We start from the raw sequence: 26,675 nt of genomic DNA, 5'->3' as shown, positions 1-26,675 counted from the left end.
CAAGTGTGATTCATAATAACGCTTAATTGAGAGCTTCTCTCCCAGCTCATCAGTACGGTACTAATATTAGTCGTTCTACACAGAGGATAAAGAATATGTGCTGTGCTGTTATATTGTCTATCCACATATTGTTGGTGCACCGTTCGTGTTCTATCTATTGCTTAAAGTGCTAAAACACTGCACCATAGATGCTCATTTCTGTTGGATCCAGTTTAGTAAAGATTTAACCTTCACGGTAATCCATTTCTCAGCTTCATGAAGTTAAAACCACACATCTGCTTTGTGTTTCGGAATCTTTATTGAATCATACAAAGAAACATACAACAGACAGCTCAACATTATGTTGTGTGATCTACAGAGTTATCAAAGAGAATTGTTCATTCCGTTGGAAGTTTGTTTCTTTTTTTTCCCGTTGCAATTGCAAAAACTATGGTGGAGAGTCCTTGTTTGATGTGGACTCCGAGCTTCTGAAACAAAGGATAGAGCAGTGTCATTTCCTAAATTCTAACTGTTATCATGAGTCACATTTCCAAAACTAATTACTTCGCCCGTTCCACGTCTTCAATTGTCTCCGGCAGGTGGGCGTTATTTGTCTCAGGAAGAAGCATGGTCAACAACCCAGCACCTAAAGCCATTATGGAAAACGTGAGTCTTGGTAAACCAACCCACACTTCCTCGAGAAGAGCCACCAGAGGAGATACTGCCACACCGAGACGGCCAAGGAAGGAACAGCAGCCAAAACCGTTTTGCCTGTGACGACACAAATAAGAACTCACAACTTTCAGGATGTCAATCCTTCCAAAAAAAAAAAAAGGAATCTTTGTGACATGGTAAACGGTGTTCGAAACGTGAGCTACAGTGGTACCTTGAATTACAAGTTTAATTTGTTTCATAACACAAATCACTCATATTTCAACTTTCCCCACTGAAATGAATGGAAATGCCGCTCATCCACTCTAGCCCACCAATTCATAAGAAAAACAGCACTGAACATTATTTACTGTATAAAATAACCCAATAAAATAGAATGTAAAGAAATAAAGTTTTCCCCGAATTGCTACGCCCCCCCCCCCCCCCCCCTTTATTGAAATATCACTGTATATTGTCTTTTACTGACCTCAATACTGTCGGATACAGTTCAGTTGTGTACAAATACAAAACAGTAAAAGCTCCTTCAGAAAACATCTTGCCCAATGCCGCCACTGCCGTCCGACATGCTGCCATATCTGAAAAGAAGACATCCAAGAAGCACATTTTGAAGCCCACTGACCAGTTCTTTCCGCTTTGTCACTTTCGTCCACTTACCGGGCGGGATTAGCATGTTGCAAAACAAACACAGTCCAGTCAGAAGAAGTCCACCGATCTGATTGAACTTTCGTCCGAGTTTGTTCAAGGAAAAAAAGCAGAAAACTTTGGCTGGAATTTCACAGAATCCGTAGATCAACTGTGTCACATAAATGTTCACGCCGAATCCAGCGACATTCAAGCTGATTCCGTAATAACTGGAGGCTACTCCAAACCTATGAGCGGAAGAACAGATAAAATGTGAACATTACAAGACAGTGAAAGCACTGAAGTCAAAGGTCTTCAACAAAAATGTTCACCAAAAACTGCCACGGTGCATGATGTCACAGGAGACCTCCCGCAACAAAAATCTCGACCTCAGTTAAAAGCGTCAAAGGATTAACTCAAGGCATGTTAATTTTTATTTAGCTTTTTGCAGCACTGTCAAAAGGGGCAGAATGTCAGATGGGAACAATATACCGTCAAGTTCAAACTATAAACTGCTACGTTTCCCCGGCACGCTCCGCATAGTCTGGAGGTTGTGGGTTCGAGTCCCAAGTGAAGTTTACATGTTTTGTTTTCTCCGGGTACTCCGGCTTCCTCCCGAACTCCAAAAACATTGCAAGTTAGGTACATTGAAGACCCGTGAAAGAGTGCGAATGCTTGTTTGTCTCGATGTGCCCTGCGATTGGATAGCAACCGGTCCGGGGAGTACCCCACCTCTCGCCCTGTGTCAGCCTAATTAGGACAAGCGCGATTGAAATTGGTCATTTCACACCTGAAGATCTCTCGTCGCACACCGATGTGTCGCAGCACTGTGGTTGGGAATCTCTGTCATGAAGGGACGATTTCAAAGGTGCATACAACGATCTAGTTATAGAAGACATACCACACAGCCCCAGAAATTACAGTCAGTCTCCTCATCCTGGGAGTCCTCAGCAGATCCAAAACAGAATATTTTCTTTTCTCTTTTTCTACCACAATGATTTTTGACAAACCCTGGGTGATGGAAAAAGAGGGTACATTTTTGAAAAAATGAAATACAGAAGAAACAAAAATGGTGTCAGTGTTGACAAATTCACCGACAAGTGTTTGCACCTCAGGTTTTAGGTCATTCATGAACTGCTCTCTCCGGTTTACCTTTGCACACTTGTTTAGGTAAAAATAAGCACGGTTAACCTTCCCTTGGCTTATCAGCCATCTGGAAGACTCAGGTAGCCACCTATATAGACAAATAACACATCATATATGCATGTTTTAAAACGGTACAGCTGCTTTAGCCGTGATTGTAAGAAGGTTTCTTCAAACAAAATCACTTGATTCTTTTTTCTTACCACCAATAAATGATTCCCGGCAAAAGCGGGCTGGATGAGGCGGCTATCAAGTACCTCCAGTCATTCACTAAATAGGCCAGCGCACCTAGCAGCGAACTGCCCAAACTCCAGTCCATGCTTAGTAAAATTAACACAGAAGACCGACGCTTGATGTCCGCCCATTCGATACCTACGATGAGAGATCATGACTGCATCAGTTAGAGAACATTCTGGTCACATCGCAATCTTGTTCAGGACCGAGAAAAGGATGATTTCTAGGTTGGTGGAAAGTCAAGTTTAGTCAGTGTTTCCCGGTCTTTATTGAGTCATGTTTGGTTTTTTTTTGGGTTTTTTTGACATTTGAAAAATCTCACGGGACACCACCAAACAAAAAGTCTATGTGCTGCAATAATGAACATCTCGTCTTAGTTTACTCTCAAATGTACATGCATACTTATAATTTACATACTTACGTGTGAAATGTGGGCCTGTTTAGTTGAACTCAAAGCTGATACCGTCACAAGAAGCCATGATTTATTTTGTTGTATGGATGGCAACAGGATTATGGGGAATAAATAATTATTTTCAGACCATCCATCCATCCATTCTCTGACCTGCATTTTCAGACCAACTGAGTAAAATTGGATAATTTTCAGCAGTCCACCTAACAGCATACTAATGTGCCACGACACAGTTGTTGGGAATCACTTAGGCTAAGATTAACGTGAGGCAAATACTCAAGAGATAATTATTCATACTTAACTTTAATGCCCCCAGAAGTACGAATCCAAACATTGAAGCTTAAACTCACACAGAACCACGCTGATTACGCTGACTCCAGAACTTCCAAAACCGGCAAAGAACCTCATGACTGCAAACATGGCGTAATTAGATGACAGAGCACTTCCAAATCCGAAGATCGCGGTGATCAGATAGGACACCAAGAGCATTGATTTCCTACCAAATCTGCCAGAAAAAAAAAAAAAGGAATTAAAAGAGATACTAAAACAATGTCTAGTGTCTATCACTGCTAACATTTCTGGACTTTTGGAATCTATAATCTTGCATTCATATTGATAGCTGTAAGAGATCAGGAAGGAACTACCTCAAAAGATGAATATGCTCCAGCAATAAACTATGAACGCATGCATTTCTTAGCGCAAACAAATATGCGTGTACATAAATCACGAGTACCGGTCACTGAGATAGCCAAGCACCGCTGCTCCAAGCATGACGCCAAGGAAGAAGATAGTGGCTGTGGTTTTGTTGACTCTCTTTCGCTCACAAACCAGATCCCACTGCAAAGCCAATTGTTGGGAAATTAAAGATTGTTCTGATTCTTTATAGGGAAATTCAGTTCCAACTCACCTCAGTGGCCAGAGTAGACTTCATGGTGGATGCATCAAACACCCATCCATTCTGACAAAGAACTGTAGGTAGCGCTGCAGTATTGGAGGAGTTCAGCAACAGATGATATTGAGGCTCTGCAAACATCTGACAAGAACTCAGACTCCCGTCGTCCTGGACTGGAATACTAACAATGAGCCTTTCCTCACTGGAGAGACCCCTAAAAAGTCCCCCATCATCTAAAGCACTGACGTTGCAGTGGTGAGAAGGAATAAATGCGATGAAATTATTCAGCAGAAATTGAAAGGGCAAAATCAGACGAGGAATCATCAACGCGAGCATCAGCCTAAACTGGAACGGCCCGAAGCCGTTCACTTCTGGTAACACGTCATCGAACTTCATCGTGAAAGTGCGACTGGCAAATGTGGAGCGAGGCACAAATAAAACAGGAAAGTCTTGCAGCCCGAGTTAATGGACAGTTATGGAGATCGCGGTGACACATTGAGAACGCTCTCGTTTCGCAGACGTATGGCCGCAATTTGGCAAGTAACCTATTTTAAGAATAAATGAGTTGCCAGTTGCTGCAATTATACATTACAAGAACAATATTGCTGGTTTGAGCTGTTGTTAACCTACATGTGCTTTGAACCAATAATGATAATAATAATGTAATAATTGACTCGAGAACGAACTTCTGTTATTATTGACCCGGCCGGCTGTCACGGGATAATATTTAATTGACTTACTTACACAATTATGGTGAGTTGGGCTCCTCTCGAGCATTGGATAATGAAGAATAGAAGAATAGTTTCCACAGAGAAACTGAGATGTTCTGATATTTGATTATACTTTCAAGCCAAAATGTAAATCTGTTTCAGGGATTGTATTTGATTCGAAGTCGGGTGATTCCAAACCACTGCTTTATCACCGATGAATCAAACTGGTTGGGTATTGACAATATTTTGCATGTCAGTATGGACTTGGACTTTCGCAAAGTGAGAATTTGATTGCTCAGTGTTACTGTTGTGTTTGGACTGTGCACATGACAAATAAACATTTCGTATTTTGAAGAGAAAACATTATACGCGGTGTCTACAACGTCTCTTAATTTAAAAAAAAACAAAACAAAAGCAATTGATGATATATGTTTATCAGTTAGTTCTGTCAGTGGTTATCGAATGTTTTAATCACATTCCATTTGTGTATTTCAGGTACACTGTTGATGAATTAAATGGCTACTATACAGAAAAAGGCACAATGTGTATTGTGTTTTATTGAAACAAAATTGATAAAGCTGTACGAATACGTATGGAAGACATCCACTGTGGCCGTGTCTGCCAACTTGTGGGGAGCGCAAGAACTTTATGGATGGAAACAAATATCAAAAACGCCCTCCTGTCCACACACACACACACACACAAAAGGCAGCAAAGTAATTATTACAAACTAAGGGACCCCTTAGTTTGTAATAATTTTCACAGATTAGTCTTTTCATTTGCTTTCATAATAAATTTGTTGAATTGCATGAGAGACTTTATGGACACCCTGTACAAATGATCTCCTACAAAGGTTACTTTCTCCCCTAAATCCAGTAAAATGAAAAGTCAAGTTGTTGTGTATTCAAACTTTATTGTCAAATACTTTTGCAGTTCCACGGTTCTTTGCCTCCTTGTGCAGACGGAAAATACAACATGGCCACGCTACACAGCAATGAATTATTTTCTTCATTAGATTGTCTTCCCCCTTGATAATTTCTCCCTGTAAAGTGTACAAAATGTAGATTAGTAATTCGATGCAAGAAATACTCAGACAAGTATCTGAATGGTAATATGTTATTATTATTTTTTTTTCATCAGGAGTAAATGTTCAGATGAATTTTCCACTGCACAGTACTTGCTTAGCTCATCTTAAAAGGGACAATACAGTATTTTGTCAAACCATCTTTTTGTTACTATTTGGGATGTAATATTGTCTCTATGGGGTCTTAGTAAACACGTGAAATATGAATTAAAATCGTCCACGCATTCCTGAGTTCCAGATGTGTTTTTTTGCTGAGAGGCCTGAAATCAGGCTATTTGAATTTCTCAAGCTTATCTACGTCACTATCGAAGATCTCCGCCTTCCCTTTCCGCTCCAGAGCTCGCGCTGTCAACATAACAAACACCAATACGGACAAAGCGTATACAGAACTGGGTCAAACAGAAGTATCTGTCAGACGGGCCTTTTCTGGACTCTGGTATGACAAAACCAAGGTGTTTTTTTCAAATGAAATTGACTCTTTTATTCTAAGTCCATGTTAGAGACTCACTCTAGAGAGGTCTCAACAGCCAAAATATGGGACTTTTAACTCGGCTCCACTTGCCACAGTTTGTGATGGTAGTGTTTTCGGCTTTAAAATTGTACTGCGGGAAACTGTCAAACCCATGCAGCATGTGGCTGGTGTCCAAGGTAAGGGTACAAATTGCCACAGGAAGCGAGATAGCCGACTGCTAACATCTTCAAATGGCATCTTCTTGCCAATAGAAAAGCATTGATAGCAAGTGGAGCTGAGCTAAGCCGACTAGGTACCGTGCGGTGAAAAAGGAGCAGCAATGCCAGAAGGGGTTATAGCACTTTACCTTGGTTTGTCAATATCTTCAATGAACTCGGGCATTCTGGTATATTGTGTTTCAGGCAGGAGCAACGCCACGAAACCAGACAGGACCGCCATTCCGCAGTAAATCATAGGGGGGAGGAGAGGCCAAAGATCCTCAAGAAGCATAATCAGCGGCGATGTGGACACAGCCAGTCGCGCCACAAAGGAAGTGTAGCCTACACCGTTCTGTCTGGATGATAAAAAAGGTTCATGTAATGCAACACCGGATTGGAAGATTAAAAATTGTTCGTTACTGACTAACCGTATGACTGTGGGATATAGTTCAATTGTGTAGAAGAATATGATCGTGAATGACGCTTCTGACACGGCTTTGCCTAGGAGTCCGACAATCGTACGAATGACCCACTTATCTGAGGGATGTTTAAACATTGATCAGATGATATATTATATGTAAATCCTGCCCTATACTAAAAACGATGACGAACGGAAACCTTTCGAGACAAACAAGTTGATGAAAAGGAAGAGTCCGGTCGACAACAAGGTTCCTGCCTGAGCCAGCCTTTTCCCAATATTTTCCAATAAGAAATAAAGGCCAATTTTCATTGGCAGTTCGATTATTGCAAATATGAATTGAGTCAGGTACAGGTTTAATCCAAACCCGCTGATATTGAGAGTTATCCCATAGTAAGTAAACGCCACTCCGAACCTGAAAAAAGAGAACGCACACATGAAAGCTTGAACACATTAAAGATCTTAACCCTTCATGCAGTTTCATACATTTGTAAGGAAATATAGTCCCTGACATTAGTGGGGTAAGTCAGACATTGATTGGCTGGAGGCTGGCTCTGTCCAGACATAACCTCTCCTTTAACACTCACCATTTATCCATCCATTTTCAACACCGCTTATCCTGGTTAGGGTCACAGGCCGCTGGAGCCTATCCCAGCTGACTTCGGGCGAAAGGCGGACTACACCCTGAACTGGTCGCCAGTCAGTCGCAGGGCACATACAGACACGGACGACCATTCGCACTCACATTCATACCCTCACTGAGTGGGAACTGTACCCACGCTGCCCGCACCGAAGTCAGGCGAGTGTACCACTACACCATCAGTCACTACTTACCATTTAACACACAGTATTTAATTTGCGATTCCAGAAATCTGAAATTAGCAGTCTTAAAACTTCAACAAAGGTGTAACCTTTGCGCTCCAGCCACATAATCAGTTTTCGGATATACCCGCGATATCAATGAATTCCTCAGCGACAAAGGGAGTACGACAGGTGGAGACATGTATCCATCACCGATTCTTCAAAAACCTAAACTTACCATACAATCCCAGAGCATATGGCAAGTTTCCTCATGTTTGCTGTTTTGAAAAGATCAACAAAAGTGTACTTGTTGTCATCGGCGTCAGTGTCCACAGATTCCAGTAACATCTGCAAAGCAAAGACACAAATGATTTCGGCATGCTCACCTCTACACTGACTGAACCAAAGCAAAAAAAAAAAAAAAAAAAAAAATATGTAAGAATGTACCCTTGGCGTGATGTTGGCCATGCACTTGCTTCTGTTGTTCATTTCTGCACACTGATTAATGTAATAATGGGCATCATCGACCTTCCCATTAGCCACGAGCCACCTCCCAGACTCTGGAAGCCACCTGAACATAAAGAAAATAAATAAAAATAAATGGTGTCACCTCCAAAGTATTTGCATGCACACTGGAATCTCTGACCCTTGAATACCTCCAAGCAACCAGGGCCAATATCAGGGGCGAGGTCACGACCAGAATGAGAAGCCTCCACTCATTTATCATGTGTGCAATTCCAACCAGTATGGCGTTTCCAAGTGTCCAATCAAGGCTGAAGATTACACCAAAGAGAGTCCTCTGTTCCACGCCCAACCACTCTGTATCTGGGAAAATAACTCTGTATAAGGCTGAATAGTCAGTCAATGTGGTGCAATATTTAGCCTCCAAGAAAAATATAGCTTTCACGTACTTAGAACAATAGAGATGATACTTATTCCAGAAATTGACATCCCAGTAAAAAAACGCATAATTACAAACATTACGTAAGACGTGGAGAGTGCACTTAGCACGGCAAATGTCATGGTTGTCAGATAGGACACCAGGAGCAGCCGTCGTCTCCCAAACCTGGTCAGAAAAAAAGAAGCATACTCTTTTATTTACTGGAACACAGATATCTACTTTCCATGAACCATAGAAGGTTAGTTCAATCTACCTGTCACTAAGATATCCAAACAAAGGGGCTCCTAACATAACACCAGTGAAGAAGATGGTGGCCGTTGCCTTATTCATACCTTTCCTGCTGCACACCAGATCCCACTGTGAAGAAACAAAAATATTATATTTGACAATTGTACTGTGTAAGGTAAAGATGCGCCTCATCATGATCATTTTTCACACTTGGAAGCAATCCGTCAATTGGACTTGAATTTGGATGTATTTGTTGTTCCTTTCCCCCTTTGACCAGTAGTAGGTGCCTGCGATTCCAGTAGTGGAGCCAACAACAGCAACACTTTGCTCCAATTCATTTCGTCGTAGTCCAGTGGTGCCTTGAGATGCAAATGTAATTTTTTCCGTGACCACACTCGTAAGTCAAAATCATCTTTTACCCATTGAAATAAATGGAAATGCCATTAATCTGTTCCATCATCCCCGCCAAAAAAGCCCATCTTTTGTTTTTAATCAGAAGAAATAGCACTCTGAAATTTTGTACAGTTATAAAAGCAGAATAATAACATAATTAAATAGTACATAAAGCATTAAAACATTTTATGCATCATGATTTAATGCTTCAGTCCAATTCAGTGTGCTACTCCTTCTGCTGTGGCAGCCTTGGCCACCAGGAGGCAGTATAATACTGTCCAGCAGGGGTCACCAAGTGTTTTTGAAACTGAGAGCTACTTCTTGGGTGCTGATAAAGTCGAAGGACTACCAGTCTAATATACACTTCTGAACTAACAAATTTGCTTAAATTACCTTTGATTACATCTCACTATTAATAATTTTATTGGTCTAGGTGAAAACATTACTCATGTTAATGTTCTATCACAGCAGTTATCAAAAATGATTTCCCCTGGCAGGAAAGAAAAAACAAAAACAATGTTAAGTCAAGTCAAGGGGATGAGAAAACAATGGGCACAACAACCGCTGTATCAACAACAGTAATAGTCCAATTTCTTTAAATCTCTGCAACGGTTTACATTTTCTATTGATCACGTCTACAACATTCCTAGAAAATCATAATGTCCCATCTCTGGTGAGCTAATTTTAGAACAAGCCCATGAGCACCATGTTGGTGACCCCTGCTGTACAGACAAAAATGAATAAGTTGTTATAATATTAGTCATTTTTAATACAGGATGAAGACTATACAGTATATATTCATGTAAGTATAGTTATATCATTTGGCTACATGTGTTGTTCCATCATTTGTGTTCAAATATGTGTTGCTTAAAGGGCTGTCAAACCGCGACAATCGACGCTCACTGTTAGCATGTTAATGGGAGTTACCATTATATGTTAACATTAAGATAGCAGGCCGTTCTTAAGGCAACCTAGTTTAGTCATTTTTAAATATAAAATACATAATTTAATGTATGTTTAGTTTTAGTTGGGAGTGGCGCTAGACAACTTGAAACCTCTTTTTTATTTTTGATGAAATGGTCACTTGTTTTCTAAGTGTTGCTTATTGTGAATTGAATTTACTGCCATGACACAGCGCTTGTAGCTCAAGATTGTGCCTGCAAATGAAGATATATATATATAAAAAAAAAAATATATATATATATATATATATATATATACACACACACACATATATATATATATATATATATATATACAATATATATAACTCATAAATTGGGTCACTTGTATCACAAGGCACCACCGTGATACCATTAATTCTGCTTATCAGCATAGCATTATTATTGGTAATACAATTAATACAGTACGCACACTTTCCTATACAATCCCTCTACTTTATCGCTCTTTCTCTCTGCTTGCTGCCCCCTCCTCTATTCATCTATCTCAATCTGACTGGTCGAGGCAGGAGGCCACCTCACACTGCGTCTCGGGCTTGTTCATGGTTTCTTCCTTAGAAGGAGTGTTTTTTCTTTTTGGGTCAACGTCATCTTGTGCCTGCTCATGCAGGGTTCAGTAGGTTTCTTAATGTGGGAGCGTGGCGCTACACCTGCTCCATATGTAAAGTGCCTTAAAATGACGTTTGATGTGACTTGCCGCTATATAAATTAAATTTGACTTGAATGACAAAATAAAGAAAAGCTAACTTACCTCTGTTGCCAATGTTGATTTAAAATCTCTTTTGCTGTACACCCATCCATTTTGACAGTGAACAACCGATGGCTCCCCACTGCTGTTCAACAGGCGTGGAAGTCGAGGCTTGGAGAACATCAGACAGGAGCTCAGAGTCCCATCCATCTCTGTTGGAATACCAATGGCCAGCTTCTGTTCCCAAGTTAAATTTGAGGAGATGTTTAAGTTATCCAGAGTGCTGATGTTGCAGTGGTGAGAGGGAACCCCCGCCATGAAGTTATTCAGCAGGAAGTGACAAGGCAGTGTGATTCGAGATAGGACCTGGATCAAGATTAACTTAATTTGGAATTTTCCAACCCCGCCAATTTCTGAGAGTATGTTGTCAAACTTCATTTTGGGTCGCTTCCACAAAGAAGAAGTAGAGTGTGCTCTGCCCTGAGCAAGGTAAGATTTATCATTGCAATGTTAATAATTACAAATTCCCTTAACCATTGTTTTTTTTTTTTTTTGCATTTTAGTGATGTGTGGTGGGTAAAGGCCGACTTGAATGTTACCTAATTTGCACATAATCCCCCTAGACATGCGTGTATGCTTCACAATAGAAGAGACAGATACACTGTTATTCTTTCATCAAACCAGTGATTTAGGCTATTGGACCATTGTTCACTCTTTTTACACATTCAAACCAAGTCAGTGCAGTCAATTAAGACAAATGAGTCTTGCTTAATGCCTTCGGACTGACTAGCAACCTGACTGACTGTGTCCCCACCTCTTGCCCAAAGGTGGATGGGATTGGCTCCACCTAACCCATGGCGTGAATAGGAGAAGTGTTGTAGAAAATGAATGAATAGATGATTGACAGGATGGACAGGATGGACAATGCTTGTTCCTTGGGTGACGTCAACTGTTGAGAACTCAAATAGATTTCAAATCATGGTTAACAGCTTTTAATTTGTGGTTTGCAAACTGACCCCCCCCCCCCTCCCCCCCACATCCATTTAAAGACATCCTGCCAAAGAGAGTGAAGTGTTAGTTTAAAGAGCTGATTTCATGCAAATCAGTCTATAAAAAGTCTAATCTTTGATTGTAATATAAATGCACATTTGAAAAGTGGTCTATACATGCTGTAGTCAAGGGCATGATTTGTCCTTGCTGGAGCCATGTGAGATGCTAACTCAACTGTGTCCAGGGGAGCATCGACATCTCTTCTCGCTCTTTAAATAGAGTAGAGAAGGAGCTAAGCAGCACTCCAGCCAGTTGGTCGGTGACCCAAACATCTGTTATTCTACTTAATTCATCTATTCTGTGCTTGGATTCAAATTTTCCATCTATGGGCCCTCAAACAAGAAGGATATAAAGAGTACAAAGCTCCATATCAACTCATGATGGACGAGGAGTTATTTCAAGGACGAGAAATGAACTATGAATAATTGTAAGTAGCCATTTGTCCATTGAATTCTCTTGTTAAACCCTGAAAATTACTGAAGTAACTGTATGTAAAAATGTGCTTGATGTGCAACGGATTATTGTCTCTGGTAGGTTTTAGTACATATACATTGTACATACATATACAAGACAGTATACTGCACATACTCACACATACTGTGTAGTGTATGCATGTACAGTATGTATGTGAATACTGTAGACAATTCAAATTATTAATTACATTTCCTGTTGTAGATTTATTTTCTAATGTGATCATTCTATTGAATGTCTAGCAACAGAATCTAGGAGTAATATTATTTTTAGTTTCCAATTTTTGTTTTTTGCTTTAAAAACATCATACTGCTGTTATATCTATTTAAAGACAGATCTGTATGTGTCACTTGGGTTCTGTTACAATACTTGATGATATGAGCTCTAGACTAGGGCAAACGAAATAAGTGTAAACCTCCACCAAGCTTCTCCGTAGATAACCCCAAACTCCATAGTTTGGTTTATGTCCATCAACCACAACCTTTAGGTAATCCTACTCAAAACACACTTTAACGTCACTAAAAGCATCACCTCCTTGGCTGAGGTAATACCATGGAAACATCTAATCTGACACTCCTGAAGGGGGTCATGCCTGTGAGCAAAAGATCACTCATTTTTTTCAAGGATGCCAACTTCCTGTTGCCATGGAGCTGGGCAATCATAGCAAATGTAATGCCTTACTTGGAAGCAGAAATTCTTGCACCAAAGCAAGTCTTGAGTGGTAAAATGAAGTGGAACCAAGTGTGAAGAGAGGGGGACAGTATGCAAAAGCCTGTACAACTTCTGTTGTAGTAGTCTGATGCAATCATGTATGTGTTGTCCTAAATTGCAACACAAACAAAGTTGCACATCATATATCTTGCATACAAACCAAAGATTCAGTGTTAGCAATCTATGACACTATGTGATTTAGGGTGCAACTTTGTTGAATAAATTGAGAATAGTCTCACAATTCTCCACACCCCTCACCTGAGTCTGCCAGTTTAGTCTTCAAATTACATGTGTACAAATAAAACACGGCCAAATGTCAAAGCAGACTCTTAAACTAAACCACAGGCAATGAAAAAAATAAACACTCTGAAAGATTGTTTCTTATTTTTCACCAAATTATCACTGAGCCCTACCAGGTTCCTTTTTAACCATTTGTGTTTGTCTACCCTGCGGATAGGGCCGACATTTTAACTGACGCGTCAAGCTTAGCTCAAAGAATAACCACTACTATGACACCATCTTGTGGCAAAGGATGGAGACTGTCATGACTGTGTGCCCAGCTTGTCAGAGTAGCGGGTTTTTGTGGTGGAGTTCGGCAAGAAGGCGGTGGACCCAAATGCAGGGAAACAGGAGGCAAGGCGGGAATGCAGGCATCTCAAAAAATAATTTATTTACAAAAAAAGGCAACCAAGGCACATGGAAAAATCTAAATACTAACTTAAAAGTCCCAAATCAATTTAACAATCAAAGCAGGAAACAAGACATGACTAGGGACGTGACTTACAGCAACCATAATGAACCCACAGACTGAACAAAACCAGGGAACTAAATACAAACAGACTGACGAGAGAATGACAAACGCCTGGACAAGGCACATGTGATTGCAGGGAGCTGATTGGTTGACACAAGGAACAGGGTTAACAAGAACAGGTGGAAACAAAAATCTCACGCGCAAGACAAGACATGAACGTGGGACACAGGAACACATGAAACTAAACTAAATGTAATCTAAAATACACAAACCATGACAATGCCAATGTCACTGGTGACAAGCCTTTTTGATTCAGCTAAAAATGTATTGCCATTTTATAACACCATTGACTAATAAACAATGGTTTTAGTTGTGGGCATACATAATACCATTTCCTCAACATATGAAACAAATAGTCCAGTTTGTCGGTCATAAATGGAAATGTTGTTGCTGCAGCACTTGTTAAGGTGACAGCAACCCTCCCTTTATAAACAGGACTACTTGGAGAGCATCCACCCAATTGTTTTTCTGTGCCCTTGGACGGGAAGGCTATTTTCCTCATGATATTACATACCATTCCATTTAGAGCTCGAATGAAACTGGAAAAGCAAAGTTGCACTCCCTATAAGACCTGTGACTCAACAATTACTTAGCTAGAAGTGTGATCCTTGAATATCTTAATCTTAGCAATGAAAAACAAGTATAAACAGATGTTTGTCTTATATCTAAGGTATTGTTGGTGACGCTCAGGACTTCGTAAGTGAATCAGAAATGGAACCGGAACCTGAGGATCCAGAGAACATAGATGCCTCGCTCTCTTGGTCGGGCTCTGATGGTTCCCAAGCAAGTCGTATCAGTGAATCCCCGACAGAGTTCTATGGTGAAGTGGAATTCAGTGATGTAGACAGAAGCTTGGACACACAAACATTTTCTTTCCTCAAGTCTGATGCTGGGCACCCAGAACTGTTAGAATCACAAGACCCAAAAGTGGTTTGTGAACAAAGGTCCTTGTATGACCTGAGCGGGCGTGAGGAAGAAGATTCAAACCAAAAAGAGGATATTTACCTGACTGACCCAAGAGAGATACCACACGTCAAAACCTCACCAACTACCTCAACACCGTCACTGTTCTCAAAATCAGAGTGCCATGACGCTCACAGTGGACAAATGCCAAGGCCTCTCTCACTTTCATCGTCCTCCTCCCTCGGACATGATCCTGAAATGGCCTCGGCCTCGACCCTGACCACTGGTGATGAGCCCCCGAAGGCCGGTAATAGGCAGGGCCAAGGGACTGGGAACAGGAGGGTTCAATCTTCTGAGGAAGGAGGGAGCAGTGAGGCACCACCTGCTGCAGTTTCCTTTGGAATCTCAGATGAGGGGGCTGTGCAGACAGAGAAGTGGAACTCAGAGTCTGACACAGTTCTGTGCAGACAGGACAGTCGCAGGGCAAGGTGTACACGTAAGTACAATATCGCGCTTCTACTCTCAACTGTAAAATCCTGTTGATATCGGATGGTAGTGGTAGCACAAACTGTACAGTTAGTGGTTGCTTATATTCAAATTTGAAATAGGTGCATTTATTAACTGAACTATAGCAAGTCATAATATCCCTTTTCTTTAAAATGTCATCATTAAATGAAGTAAAGAATGCATTTAAAACAGTGAAACAGGTCTCCAATGATAGTCGATGATAGTTATTTTGATATGGTAATGCAGAGCCTATTTGAGGAAGACAGAAAATTCCCATGGCTTTAATAGCTAGAGTGGGATAAGAATAATATATGACCACACGATGAAGCCGGCAAAACCGTTTTTGATGGACACCAGCATGTGTTCACCAGTCTGTCATCCGATCCTTCGTCCGAAGTGAGCTCTCTACTTTGCCTGCCTGACACACCTCCCTAAATTAGCTGTAAGTGAATATGATGCTTTTATTAGAATGCTTGCTTTTGCAATAGAAGCTTTACAAGTTGTCAGTGACTTCCTATTAGTGAGTTTACCTATACTTCATATGAAAGTGACAATTAACAAAGATGGCTGAGGTAGGATATTACGAGACCTACAGTGTTAATAAATATAATCAGAGAGTTAGTCTCCAAGACCAATAGTTGTATTTGCATTGACGTGTTCATCCTTTTTCCCTGTCTTTGGCTTAGGGTTTGGTCAAGATGAAAGCCAATCACAAAGGCAGGTTAAGGAGACCAAGTCCAAATGTAAGCGAATCGCTCGCCTTCTGACCGATGCACCCAACCCCCAAAATAAGGGAGCCCTGCTGTTCAAAAAACGCCGGCAAAGGGTGAAGAAGTACACACTTGTAAGTTACGGGACTGGTGACAGTAAGTTTGACAGTGAAGACCAATTGGAAGAAGAAGCAGAGGAAATACAAGAAGGGGTATTGGATTTTGTCGGGACCAGCGATTCCGAGTTTGAAGAGGAATCCTCGATATATCACCGCCAGCATGAATTAAGTATGAATTGGGGAAGATTTCAAGAAATGGAAGTGTTACCTGGGACAAAAGGAAAAGGAGTTTTGATGTTTGCGCACCGTCGTAAACGTATGGAAGAAGTACTTTTGCAGCAAGAACGCTATAATAAAGGATTACATTTGAAAGCACGGTCAGAACCTGGATATACAGTAGCAAACAATATGTATGACATGAGCAAAATGCATGATCAATCTGAACAGGGAAACTACATGGATAGACACATTCATCAGATGAACCAGCAAAGATCTTTGGTTTCAAACAGGACAGCGAAGCCCTTTTTAGGAGCCCAAGTTGGGCCAGCTGATCCCAGCATGCCTGCTGGTGCTGTTCCAGTGAGAAAAAAAGCAGAGTTAATATTCAAGGCACCAGTTCCTATCGTCCCAAACCGACAGGTTTGGTCTCCGACTGGAGACATCATAGCCTCCAGAGATGAGCGAATATCTGTTCCGGCAATAAAGACCTGCAGCCTTCCAGAGTCAAGGCGTAAAAGCTCGGGCAAACAGCACCAGACAACCAAACAAGGATCAGACCCTCGGGAAAGCAGAGCTTATACGGAGTCAGAAGAAGACTGCTTTAGCCTCGGTGCTGAAGCTTGTAACTTCATGCAACCCAGAGCTATTAAACTTAAGAACCCACCCCCGGTTGCACCAAAGCCTGCTATCTATCCAAAGAGCCCACCTTGGTTAAGAGGCCCTCCTAGTGAACCCTGTATTCCTCCAAGGAGTTCAGTGACACAACCTAAGTATCTTGGGGGACCCCAGAGACAGCACCATTACTTTGATCAGGACTGCTCTCAACCTCAAAAGTTGGCCAAATGCTGGGAAGCAGATCGAGCCCAGGCAGCAATTCAAACACCTGCCGTTGGCCGGGCATCAGTCAGCTCCTCTTCTCAGCCTCATGTTCAGCCAACCACGAGTAGCTGGAACAAACCTCTGCCAAGATCCGTTGTGAGTATGCAGACACACGGTCCTAGTTTCAGCCCAATTCACCCACAGTCAATCAGTAGGTGCAAGCAAGACAATGCATCAAGTTCTGTTGCCTCTTGTCCACCAAAACCAATGAAATCATTCACACCAAAAATATCACTGGTTCCGCCAAAAGGTCAAGTTTTTGGTGGAGGTTTTGATCGCGCCGCTGATAATCGCACCACGATGGGAAAAGGTGCAGAGTTGTTTTCCAAAAGACAGTCCAGAATGGAGAAGTTTGTTGTCGGCGATCCAACAGCAAACCAGACAAGATGCCCCTCTCCAACAATGTCCTTACCCAACTCCTGGAGATATTCATCCAATATTCGCGCACCACCATCTTTATTTTACAATCCACTTCACTCCCCTTTTTATAATCCACCAGCAGTAAAAACAGCACCGTTAATGAAAAACACAGCGACACCAAAATCAGTCCCAAAGCAGCTCAACACTTTAGATATCATGAAACATCAGCCGTATCATTTGGACTCATCACTGTTCCACTATGATGCAGTTCCAGAGGCTAAAAGCCCCACCGCTAAACCCGCCCCGCCTTCAAAGTTTATGATGACCAAAAAACTCAAACAAAGGTCTGCCCATTCTCATTCTCCTAATATCACAGAGCCTGATTTTGAAAGCAAGTCAGAGGCCTCTGCTAAGACCTCAGCTAAGTCCTCTGGACCGGTAAGTTCATCAAACTCACCTGCTCGGCAAAACACCAAATCGGCTGAGCTTCTCGCCGTTGGCGGTCACTTGGATGAAAAGCACACTGGCCATCAGACAAGCGCCAAGCAATCACCAAGCATTCATGCTGCAAGCACGCCTTTCCAGCAGCCATCTAGAGATGGCGGCTTAGCTTCATCTTTCTCACCTGCATCTTTAATTGCTCAACGTCAACTGGCTCCTCGGCCAAACTTCTCTGCTAAGAAGTCGGTAGCAACAACCAAACACTGGAGGCCTGTTGCGATGCTAAATTAGCTCCAGAAATAGCTTTGCTGTGGCGATTCAATCAACACTGTGATGATGGGACATGGTTGTTGAAAGAAAAGCAGCCTATAAAATGTTTCACTTGACAGCATGTGTCATAGTATGAGCTTGAGCATGCTTCTGTGGAATACAAACCTCAAGCTTTGCTAAATCATCTTCCTGAAAGTTGTTCAAACAGGAAGTCAAAGAGAACAATGAATAATTCTTAAGAAGTGCTTACGTGTACAGGATACTTCAACAAATATCTTAAGATATTTTGTTTTAACATGCATATTCAGAAAGACAAAATATCACCTAAATAATGATAAGCAGTGACAATGTATCGTACATTTTCATGTATAATGAATCCTTTGTTTCACAGTAACTCATACTGTATGTGCTGATTGAATATATTTAACAATAAGGTGTGTTTGGGAGAAAACTGCATGCACTTCTTAGATATAAATTTAGATTCCTTCAATCTCATTCCGAAAGTCATCAGACATTTTGTATCCTATTTTTTTTTTTTTTTTGCCAAAGAAGTTCAATATATTGTAGAAATTTGATTGCGCAAATCCTTACGTGGCACATTTGGTGATTTAAAATATATATATATATTGTCTTTATCTCCTTGTGTCTGTCTTTCTCATATGGAACTCTTTCATGCACATCTTGTTTTCAGCACAATTAAAATTTCTCTTTTCTCATTCTTGTGCACTTCCTCTGTGTCCAGCTACTGTTTTTTTTTTTATCTGTGCTTTTTCCACTCATCTGTTTTCCTTTCCTGCCCCTACGATCTGCTACCCGAACCTATTATTTGTGGTATCAACTTAAACCCAGAACAACACAACTTTGTAATTTATGTATGTGACAAAAGCCACGTAAATATTTTATTTTCATGTTTGGGACGGCAGTCTCTATTAAGCTGAACAGAAATTTGTTAAGACTGAAATCAGAATATCAGCTAAGAGAGTGTAATTAGCACACCAAACTGGCCAACAAGCAATTTATTAATTACTATAGGGGGCTCTGTCAAACTTTAGCCAAAATTCTTTCAATGCTAGCTCAATAACTAAGAGCATCACACAATATTACTTAAGCCCTTCCTCATTTGTATTTAGCGGTGTGGTGAAATTGAAGAAAAATGATTACCAGTCCTTTCCAGTTAGAATAAAGTCTTAGTGGAGTTTCTTTTGTCATTATATACATATACATCTATACAATACAATAACAACACAACACCTAGTTAGAATACTTCTGACCATTTGCTGTACTTACGTTTATACAGTACGTTTACTACTTACACTTCGCAAGTGCCATGAACCTTTAACACGCTAACTAGCAACTGGTTGTTCGTATTCCATTTACTGGTGACGTCACTCATTCTGCCTAGCAACAAGAAACCGCCAAACATTATGTTTATATTGCATTTACATAAAGTATAAGAGTATTTACTTTTTAATGAAACAACACATTACGATAGTGTCATTTTACCCCTGTCAAAGACAGTTAGCTTAGACTAAACAGAGGCAGGAGTCCTATGGTATAGAACCCGGAAGCTTCTTGCCGTTGCCAGGCAACAGTGACAACCACCCCATACTGTATTCTACTACAGTAAACAAACCAACAGATTAATACATAATGTTTGTAAGTCTGTACATTTTCCTCAAGGGAGACAAAATTTATAATACACACATAATACAAATGGTCCAATGTCAATGTAAAAAACAAATACATTTTAAAAAAATAGACACGATAGGAATACGTTTATGTGCATACACTTATACTATTTGAAATTAATATAATTTCATTAGACAAACATGTAAGTAAAAAAAATAGCGTGGCCAGGGGATGGCAGCAAAGTCAACAAAACTGCTTTAAAACAATTCAGTGCAGTACTTACTGGACACTTAAGTGCTTCCCAACCTTTATTGAGCCAGGGCACTTTTTTTTTTTTTTTTTTTTTTTTTACATGAGAAAAATCTCACGGCAACACACCATACAAAAATGTCCCAAAACTAAAATAACAATGGTCTCGTCTTAATTTCTTCACAAATAGACCTGTCGAGTTGAACACAAAGCTGATAACTGGCAGGAAGCCATGACTTATGCTGTTGTATGAATGGCAACTGGTGGAAACATTCTGCCATCTAGCGGAAGCTAATTCAATTTATTTTCTTTTTATTTAACCTTTATTTAGCCAGGTAAGGGAATTCAGAGCAGATTTCTTTTTTTGCAGTGGTAACCGACATCGCTGGCTTAATGACATAAACAAAAAGGTATTTGTAATGAATAAATAATAGTATTCAGACAAATTTGAGTGAAATTGGATGATTTCCTGCAGCACACCTGATGATCTCCTGTATAGAAGCGGGGTTGGGAATCACTGACTCAGTGTATTTTCTTTCAGGGACAAGGTAGAAGCCGCTCCCTTAGCCTGCCCAGGCGCTCCTCTTCTTCTGGGCCTATGTCTCTTGTGGGCACACAGAACCCTCGCTCAAGTCTTTCCTCAGCACAGCAACATCGAGCGTCTCTTCAGCGAGCGTCCTACAAGCCGCCCACACCTTGGGAGGCCGCATCAAGGAGCCCCTTCGGTTCAGTGGACGACGCCTTCTCGATCCAGAGCGCCTTGTCGCCGATTGCCTCACGTGTCCAGGCCGCGGGGCCCCGCAGGTCCCTGCCCGAGCCCCCGGAGGAATGGAAGCGCAGGGTGTCACTTGATCCACCACTTGCGAGTCAGGGTCACTGTCATACGGACTCGGCTTACGTGACCTCAGCGCCTATGAGGGTGAAATGTGCACGTGACAAATCAACAGCAGTCTACGGGCCTCCTTTTAGACCAGCCCAGCCACTTAAGTCTGCTGATAAGCCCAGAATTATATAAGCAGGGTCACACTTTGGGGCAGCACAGTGAAGAAAGTGTTTAACACGTCTGCCTCACAGTTCTGAGGTTCTGGCTTTGAATCTCGGTTAAGGCCTCCCTCTGTTGATTTTGCATGTTCTGCCAGTGCTTCTGTGGGTTTTCTTCCCACAAAAATGCATGTTATGGTCATTGAAGACCCGAAATTGTTCATTTGTCTGAAAATGTATGGCTATCAACGTGCCCTGTGATTGGCTTATACAGGGAAAAAAAACATTTAAATTGATTTAGTGTGTTGCTGATCCGAAATTACTTTATGAGCCATATTGAAACGCTTCTAGGCAATATGTAATGCTTTAGATGACTGTCAGAAACATTTTGCCACTCGTGCTGTTGGTGACACATGACACTAAACTTTAATTGCGACGACTGTTACATAAGCAATTTTTCATTTCACCATTTTTACAGTGCTTCACACATTTTAAGGTTATTTCACGTTGGAGTGTTCAAGAGCAGATAACGTATAATGAGTGGACATTTTACCCCATTTGTGTGTGACTCTCATTTTCTAAGAGTGTTTTCTCAACATGAAAATGAACCTCGAGTCAGCATGTTAAGCTTTTAAAATTGGATTTAGGAGAGGTGTGTGCGCATGTGTGTGTTGCATGCATAGTCATCCTTTTTGTGTCACTGATGTGGAGAATCACATGTACATTGAAAATGTTAGCACCTTTTGGAGAAATTATATACGTGCAGTATTAAACTTGAAAATGTTGTGGACAAAGTGGACTTATTTTACTTTCTATTAATATCTAGCAATAGATTTGAGAGGTAAAAACATCATCATTCTCTGATGCGAAGGTACCCAAAATGGTTTTGTATTGCAGGGGGGTATATGTTTATTTTTGGTGGTTGTGTTTTTAACCTGGACTTAAAAACATGCACACTTGGGGCTGACGTCGCTTCTGTTGGCAACTTATTCCATTTGTGTGCAGCATAATATCTAAATGCTGCTTCACCATGTTTGCCTTGGACTCTGTGCTCCACTATTTGACCTGTGTCTGTCGATCTCAGAGCCCTACTGGATTTATATTGCATTAGCATTTCATTTATGTATTCCGGACCTAAACCTTTTAGTGATTTATAGACCAGTAGCAGAACTTTAAAATCCATTCTAAAGCTGACTGGAAGCCACTGTAAAGACTTTAGAATTGGAGTAATAAGCTCTGACCTCTTTGTTCTGGTCAGAACCCGAGCTGCAGCATTCTGAATGAGCTGCAGCTGTTTAAAGCTCTTCTTAGGCAGTCCAGTCAGAAGACCATTACAATAGTCAAGTCTACTTGAGATAAAAGCATGGTTGAGCTTCTCCTGGTCTGCTTGACACATGCAAGCCTTCGCTATGGATATGTTCTTCAGATGGTAGAAGGCAGTTTTAGTAATTGAATCTATCAGAACACCAAGATTTTGGACTTGTCCTTTGTTTTTTAAAGAGACTAACTCCAGGTATTTACGAACAGCAATACTCTTTTATTTATTGCCAAAACCAATTCTCAGTTTTATTGTGGTTTAATCGAAGAAAATTTTGGCTGATCCAGTTATTTATCTGTTTTAGACAGTGACACAACACCTCAATTGAACTGTAGTCATCTGGAGACACTGCTAGATATAACTGTGTGTCATCTGCATAGCTATGAAAGTCAAAAGTTCTGAAGAATTTGACCCAAGGGTAGCATATACAGGCTGAACAGGAGGGGTCCAAGAACCGACCCTTGAGGGACCCCATAGGTCATTGCTTTTCGATGAGATTGAACACTTCCAATGGTTACAAAATAACTCCTTTCCTCCAGGTAGGACCTGAACCATTTAAGGAGTGTTCCATTCAGTCCTACACATGTTTCCAAACTGTTTAGCAGTATATTATGATCTACCGTATCAAAAGCCGCACTGAGGTCGAATAAGACCAGAATTGACACATTTCCTGAGTCAGTATTCAACCTTATATCATTTAGCATTTTGATAAGAGCAGATTCTGTACTGTGATGAGTTCGGAAAGCTGATTGAAATTTGTCAAAAAGTCAATTTAAGTTCAACAAATTGCTGAGTTGATGAAAAATAACTTTCGCAACCATCTTGGCTATGAAAGGGAAGCGTCCAGCGTTCTTTTTTTTTCTAGCTGAGGCTTAATGGCAGCTACTTTAAGAGCTTTAGGAAACTCGCCTGACTGAAGTGAGCAATTGATTATTTGCTGCAAATCAGCGAGCACAGAAAAAGTCAGATGGTACAGCGAGCACAGAAAAAGTCAGATGGTATTGAGTCTCGACAGCTCATTGATGGTTTCAGCTGCTGAACCGTTTTCACTACAGTTTTTTGGTCAACTGTATCAAATTCTGACATGGTAATAGAGTTTTTCCTGGGTGGTTTCAGAAGGAGTATCATTTTATCATTTTGTTGATATTTAACCTGATGGATTGTATTTTTTCACTAAAATAACAAGCAAATTCATTGCATTTATCTGCTGTTAGGAGTTCTCGAGCTATCAGATTCGAGTATTCGAGAGTATTGTTGAAGTTCTTACTGATGATTTCAGAAAAGTGTTGCTCTCGAGCCCTGACTAACTCTTGGTTAAAATTACAAAGACTTTGTCTGTAGAGGTCATAGTCAATTTGGAGTTTAGTTTCTCTCCACTGATGTTCTGCTTTCCTACACTTTGATTTTGAGGTCTTTACCATCGTTGTGCTCCTCCACAGTGTTCTAAGTCACCTCAAGATTGTCTTAGTTTTAATAGGAGCGACAGCATTCATGACATTTGACATTTTACAGGTGAAATCCAAAAGTTCATCAACTGTCTCAGCATTCACAGTTTGTGGCACAGTAATGGTCTCCATAAACTTAGTGGCGGTACTCCCATTTATGTACCTTTTCTTAATAGACATAGAGGTTGTCTGAACTTTTGGAAGAATCTGTAATTCAAAGAATACACAAAAATGGTCAGAAATAGCCATATCCTTAATGCCAATTGATAGAATTTCAACATCCTTAGAGATGACCAGGTCTAAGATGTGGCCTTAAGTGTGGGTTGGACTCTTAATATGTTGAAAGAGGTCAAATGTGTCTAGTATAGCAGAGAGTTCTTTAGATTCCCCCCATGTTATTGTCAACATGAATGTTTAAGGCTCCCGTTATAACAAAATAGTTGTAGTCAGTACAAACAACTGACAGCAGTTCTGAAAAGTCCTCCATAAATTTTCTATTGTATCTTGGAGGCCTATAAATTATTAAAACAATAACCTTTGGGTCACCTTTAACTAAAAAACAGAGATATTAAAAAGAGCTAAAATCACCCAGTATAATTTCTTTACACTGAAATAATAATTTAAAATAACAGGAATAGCAACATCTTTTTTCCCTATTCGAAACTTGTTCATAAAATAAAAATTTGCTGGTGTTGCCTCATTTAAAATGGTATTACAGCTACTTTCTGTTAACCACGTTTCATTTGGCAACAAAAAGTCCAGATCATAGGTTTTAATGATGTCATTAATCAACATTGATTTATTACCCAGTGACCTGATGTTGAAAAGCGCTAGTCTCGCTGAGATAACTGGAGACAATGGTTTGATAGATTCACATTTTATCCTCATTAAGTTTGTAGTTCCACTTTTTTTGTGCCATATTTCTTTGACCAACTTTCTGTCCCTTGTAATTACAGGGATCAAAAATGCCTGATCTCCATAGGGGTCTGACTTATTCTGGAAAAGACCCCACAGATATAAGTCAGATTCGCAGATAAGGTTCTTCATGGGTGGAGGAGGGGCCCTTCGCATCTTCGTGGACAGTGGTTTCAGACGAGGGGTGGGTGGGAGGAAGATATTGGCGTGGTGTGCCTTGGATTCCAATATTGACAATAGTCTTCATCCTGTCCTGTCACACCTATCAGAGAATATAGGAAAGTAGAGCGTGAGTTTTGCGTTTTGTGGGGGTGTGGGAGATTCAACGTGCTGGCTCCTCTCATTTGTTATTCGCTCCTCCGATTGTTTGGATGACGCTGATGAATCCGTCTGCGCCTCGTGTCGCCTTATCTCATCATGTCGCCTTAGCGTGATTTCCTTTTTTTAAATTTATTTTTCTCTTATGTTCTTCTCTTCTGAGTTTTGGACTGGTTCTCATACCCCTTGCCAAGCCAAAGAAAAAGCAAAACACATAAACAGACTTAATCCTTCCGAATTGTTTGTAGTAGGATGGGCTGGCATATTGAGTGATGTCATAAAGACGTTTTGTGTGACTAGTGCATTCTATTGGTTCAATTGCAATCTATTTAATGGAGAGTATTCCAGTCAAGCAAGCTTATTGTCATATGAATTCCCTTGATTTTGGCTTCTAGAATGTATTTTAAGTAGGCACACCTGAAACACACTGCTTCTTTGTGCAACATCAGGGGAAATTCAAAACTAATCAGCTAAGATATCAGGAAGAGAATTGTACACTGCACAAGTTTGGTTCATCCTTGGGTGCAATTTCCAGATACCTGAAGGTGCCATATACACAAATATAAATGCCATGGGAATGTCCATACCACTCAGGAAGGGGACGGGTTCTGTGTCCCAGAGAACGTGCTTTGGTCCGAAATGTGCTCATGTGTCGAAATGTGTCAACCCAAGAACAAAAGCAATAGACTTTGTGAAGATGTTGGCTGAAACTGGTAAGAGTGTCATTAGCCACAGTGAAACGATTACTGTACCGACATGGGCTGAAGGGCCATTCTGTCAGAAAGAAGCCATTACTCCAAAAGAAACATAAAACAGATGGATTACAATTGGAAATGCACACAGAGACAAAGACCTTAATTTTTGGAGACATGTCCTGCGGTCTGACAAAACTAAAATTTTGTTCTTTGGTTATAATGAGTATCGTTATGTTTGGAGTAAAAAGAGGGAAGCTTGCAAACCTGAGAACACCTTCCCAACTTTGAAATAAGGGCAGCATCATGTTGTGGGGTTGTTTTGCTTCAGGAGGGCCTTAGATAGCATAGATGGCATCACGTGCAAAGAACATTGTGTGGAAATACTGAAATCCCTAAATTAAATGCAATTGTACATTACTAACGCAGTTGTTCCCAAAGTGGTGAACCTCACCCCATCCTTGCTTGCGAACAACTGAGCCTTTTGGGGTTGCTCCTTTTATACCCAGTCATGACTGTTCACCTGTGGAATGCTCCACATTGTTCTTTTTTTTTTTTTTTTTTTAGCATTCCTCAACATTCCCAGTCTTTTGCTGCCCGTCTCAGTTTTTTTTTGCAGCAATCCTCTCAATGAGGGCTGCTGTTCTCTGTATATCAAGAATAAGTTGCATAACTTGAAGACATGTTACTGTGTAGGTTTTAACCCTGTGAGACATGTTGACTGTGAACATTCCGACAAGTAGATGGTTTTATCTCTGGAGGAGGTTGAAGTTCTCATCGGAGGACTTGTCTCGTTCCATCCTCTACCATTGCCGGATGGTGTTTGAGAGTGCTTTGGAGTGTTTGTCAGGTTATATTTAGCCTATTGATGCAAGTCGCATTCCATGCACAACAGACAGAGAGACACACTGGCAGTGTGGCTTTAGTGTCCGTGAG

General features: G+C 40.7%; 3 protein-coding genes across 3 annotated transcripts; 1 reads left to right on the top strand and 2 right to left on the bottom strand.

The window, feature by feature from the left end:
• Positions 1–407: 407 nt before the first annotated feature.
• Positions 408–4,346, bottom strand: LOC133403600 (solute carrier family 22 member 7-like). Its single transcript, XM_061678598.1, has 10 exons — positions 3,966–4,346; positions 3,792–3,895; positions 3,409–3,563; positions 2,619–2,787; positions 2,383–2,506; positions 2,174–2,283; positions 1,306–1,520; positions 1,118–1,226; positions 544–750; positions 408–467 (listed from the first exon to the last, which is right to left on the bottom strand). Exons 1-10 carry the CDS (start codon positions 4,344–4,346, stop codon positions 428–430), a joined length of 1,614 nt encoding a protein of 537 aa, XP_061534582.1. The 3' UTR covers positions 408–427.
• A 1,325-nt stretch (positions 4,347–5,671) lies between these two features.
• LOC133404615 (solute carrier family 22 member 7-like) lies at positions 5,672–11,239 on the bottom strand. The gene is made up of 10 exons (XM_061680671.1): positions 10,865–11,239; positions 8,787–8,890; positions 8,544–8,698; positions 8,289–8,457; positions 8,080–8,203; positions 7,871–7,980; positions 7,032–7,246; positions 6,842–6,950; positions 6,563–6,769; positions 5,672–5,702 (listed from the first exon to the last, which is right to left on the bottom strand). The coding sequence occupies exons 1-10, from the start codon at positions 11,237–11,239 to the stop codon at positions 5,672–5,674; spliced, it is 1,599 nt and encodes a 532-aa protein (XP_061536655.1).
• A 3,997-nt stretch (positions 11,240–15,236) lies between these two features.
• Positions 15,237–21,781, top strand: LOC133404616 (synaptopodin-2). The gene is made up of 3 exons (XM_061680672.1): positions 15,237–15,243; positions 15,941–15,997; positions 20,612–21,781. Exons 2-3 carry the CDS (start codon positions 15,953–15,955, stop codon positions 21,083–21,085), a joined length of 519 nt encoding a protein of 172 aa, XP_061536656.1. The 5' UTR covers positions 15,237–15,243; positions 15,941–15,952; the 3' UTR covers positions 21,086–21,781.
• The last annotated feature ends 4,894 nt before the right edge of the window (positions 21,782–26,675 follow it).

This window comes from Phycodurus eques, chromosome 6 (assembly GCF_024500275.1).
Source record: "Phycodurus eques isolate BA_2022a chromosome 6, UOR_Pequ_1.1, whole genome shotgun sequence".
NCBI lineage: Eukaryota > Metazoa > Chordata > Actinopteri > Syngnathiformes > Syngnathidae > Phycodurus > Phycodurus eques.
The sequence above is the reverse complement of the archived record's forward strand: the minus strand, read 5'-3'. Positions and strand labels throughout refer to the sequence as shown.

Bases quoted from the DNA above. Each gene is read 5' to 3' on its own strand.
- LOC133404616 (XM_061680672.1), top strand. From the start codon at position 15,953: ATGAAAGCCAATCACAAAGGCAGGTTAAGGAGACCAAGTCCAAAT. The intron at 15,998-20,611 runs GTAAGCGAATCG...ATTTTCTTTCAG, and splicing joins TAAGGAGACCAAGTCCAAAT to GGACAAGGTAGAAGCCGCTC.
- LOC133403600 (XM_061678598.1), bottom strand. From the start codon at position 4,346: ATGAAGTTCGATGACGTGTTACCAGAAGTGAACGGCTTCGGGCCGTTC. The intron at 2,284-2,382 runs GTGCAAACACTT...TCCATCACCCAG, and splicing joins TGAATGACCTAAAACCTGAG to GGTTTGTCAAAAATCATTGT. The intron at 1,227-1,305 runs GTAAGTGGACGA...TCTTCTTTTCAG, and splicing joins CAACATGCTAATCCCGCCCG to ATATGGCAGCATGTCGGACG.
- LOC133404615 (XM_061680671.1), bottom strand. From the start codon at position 11,239: ATGAAGTTTGACAACATACTCTCAGAAATTGGCGGGGTTGGAAAATTC. The intron at 8,458-8,543 runs GTACGTGAAAGC...TTATTTTCCCAG, and splicing joins TATCATCTCTATTGTTCTAA to ATACAGAGTGGTTGGGCGTG. The intron at 7,981-8,079 runs GTACATTCTTAC...TTTGCTTTGCAG, and splicing joins TGGCCAACATCACGCCAAGG to ATGTTACTGGAATCTGTGGA.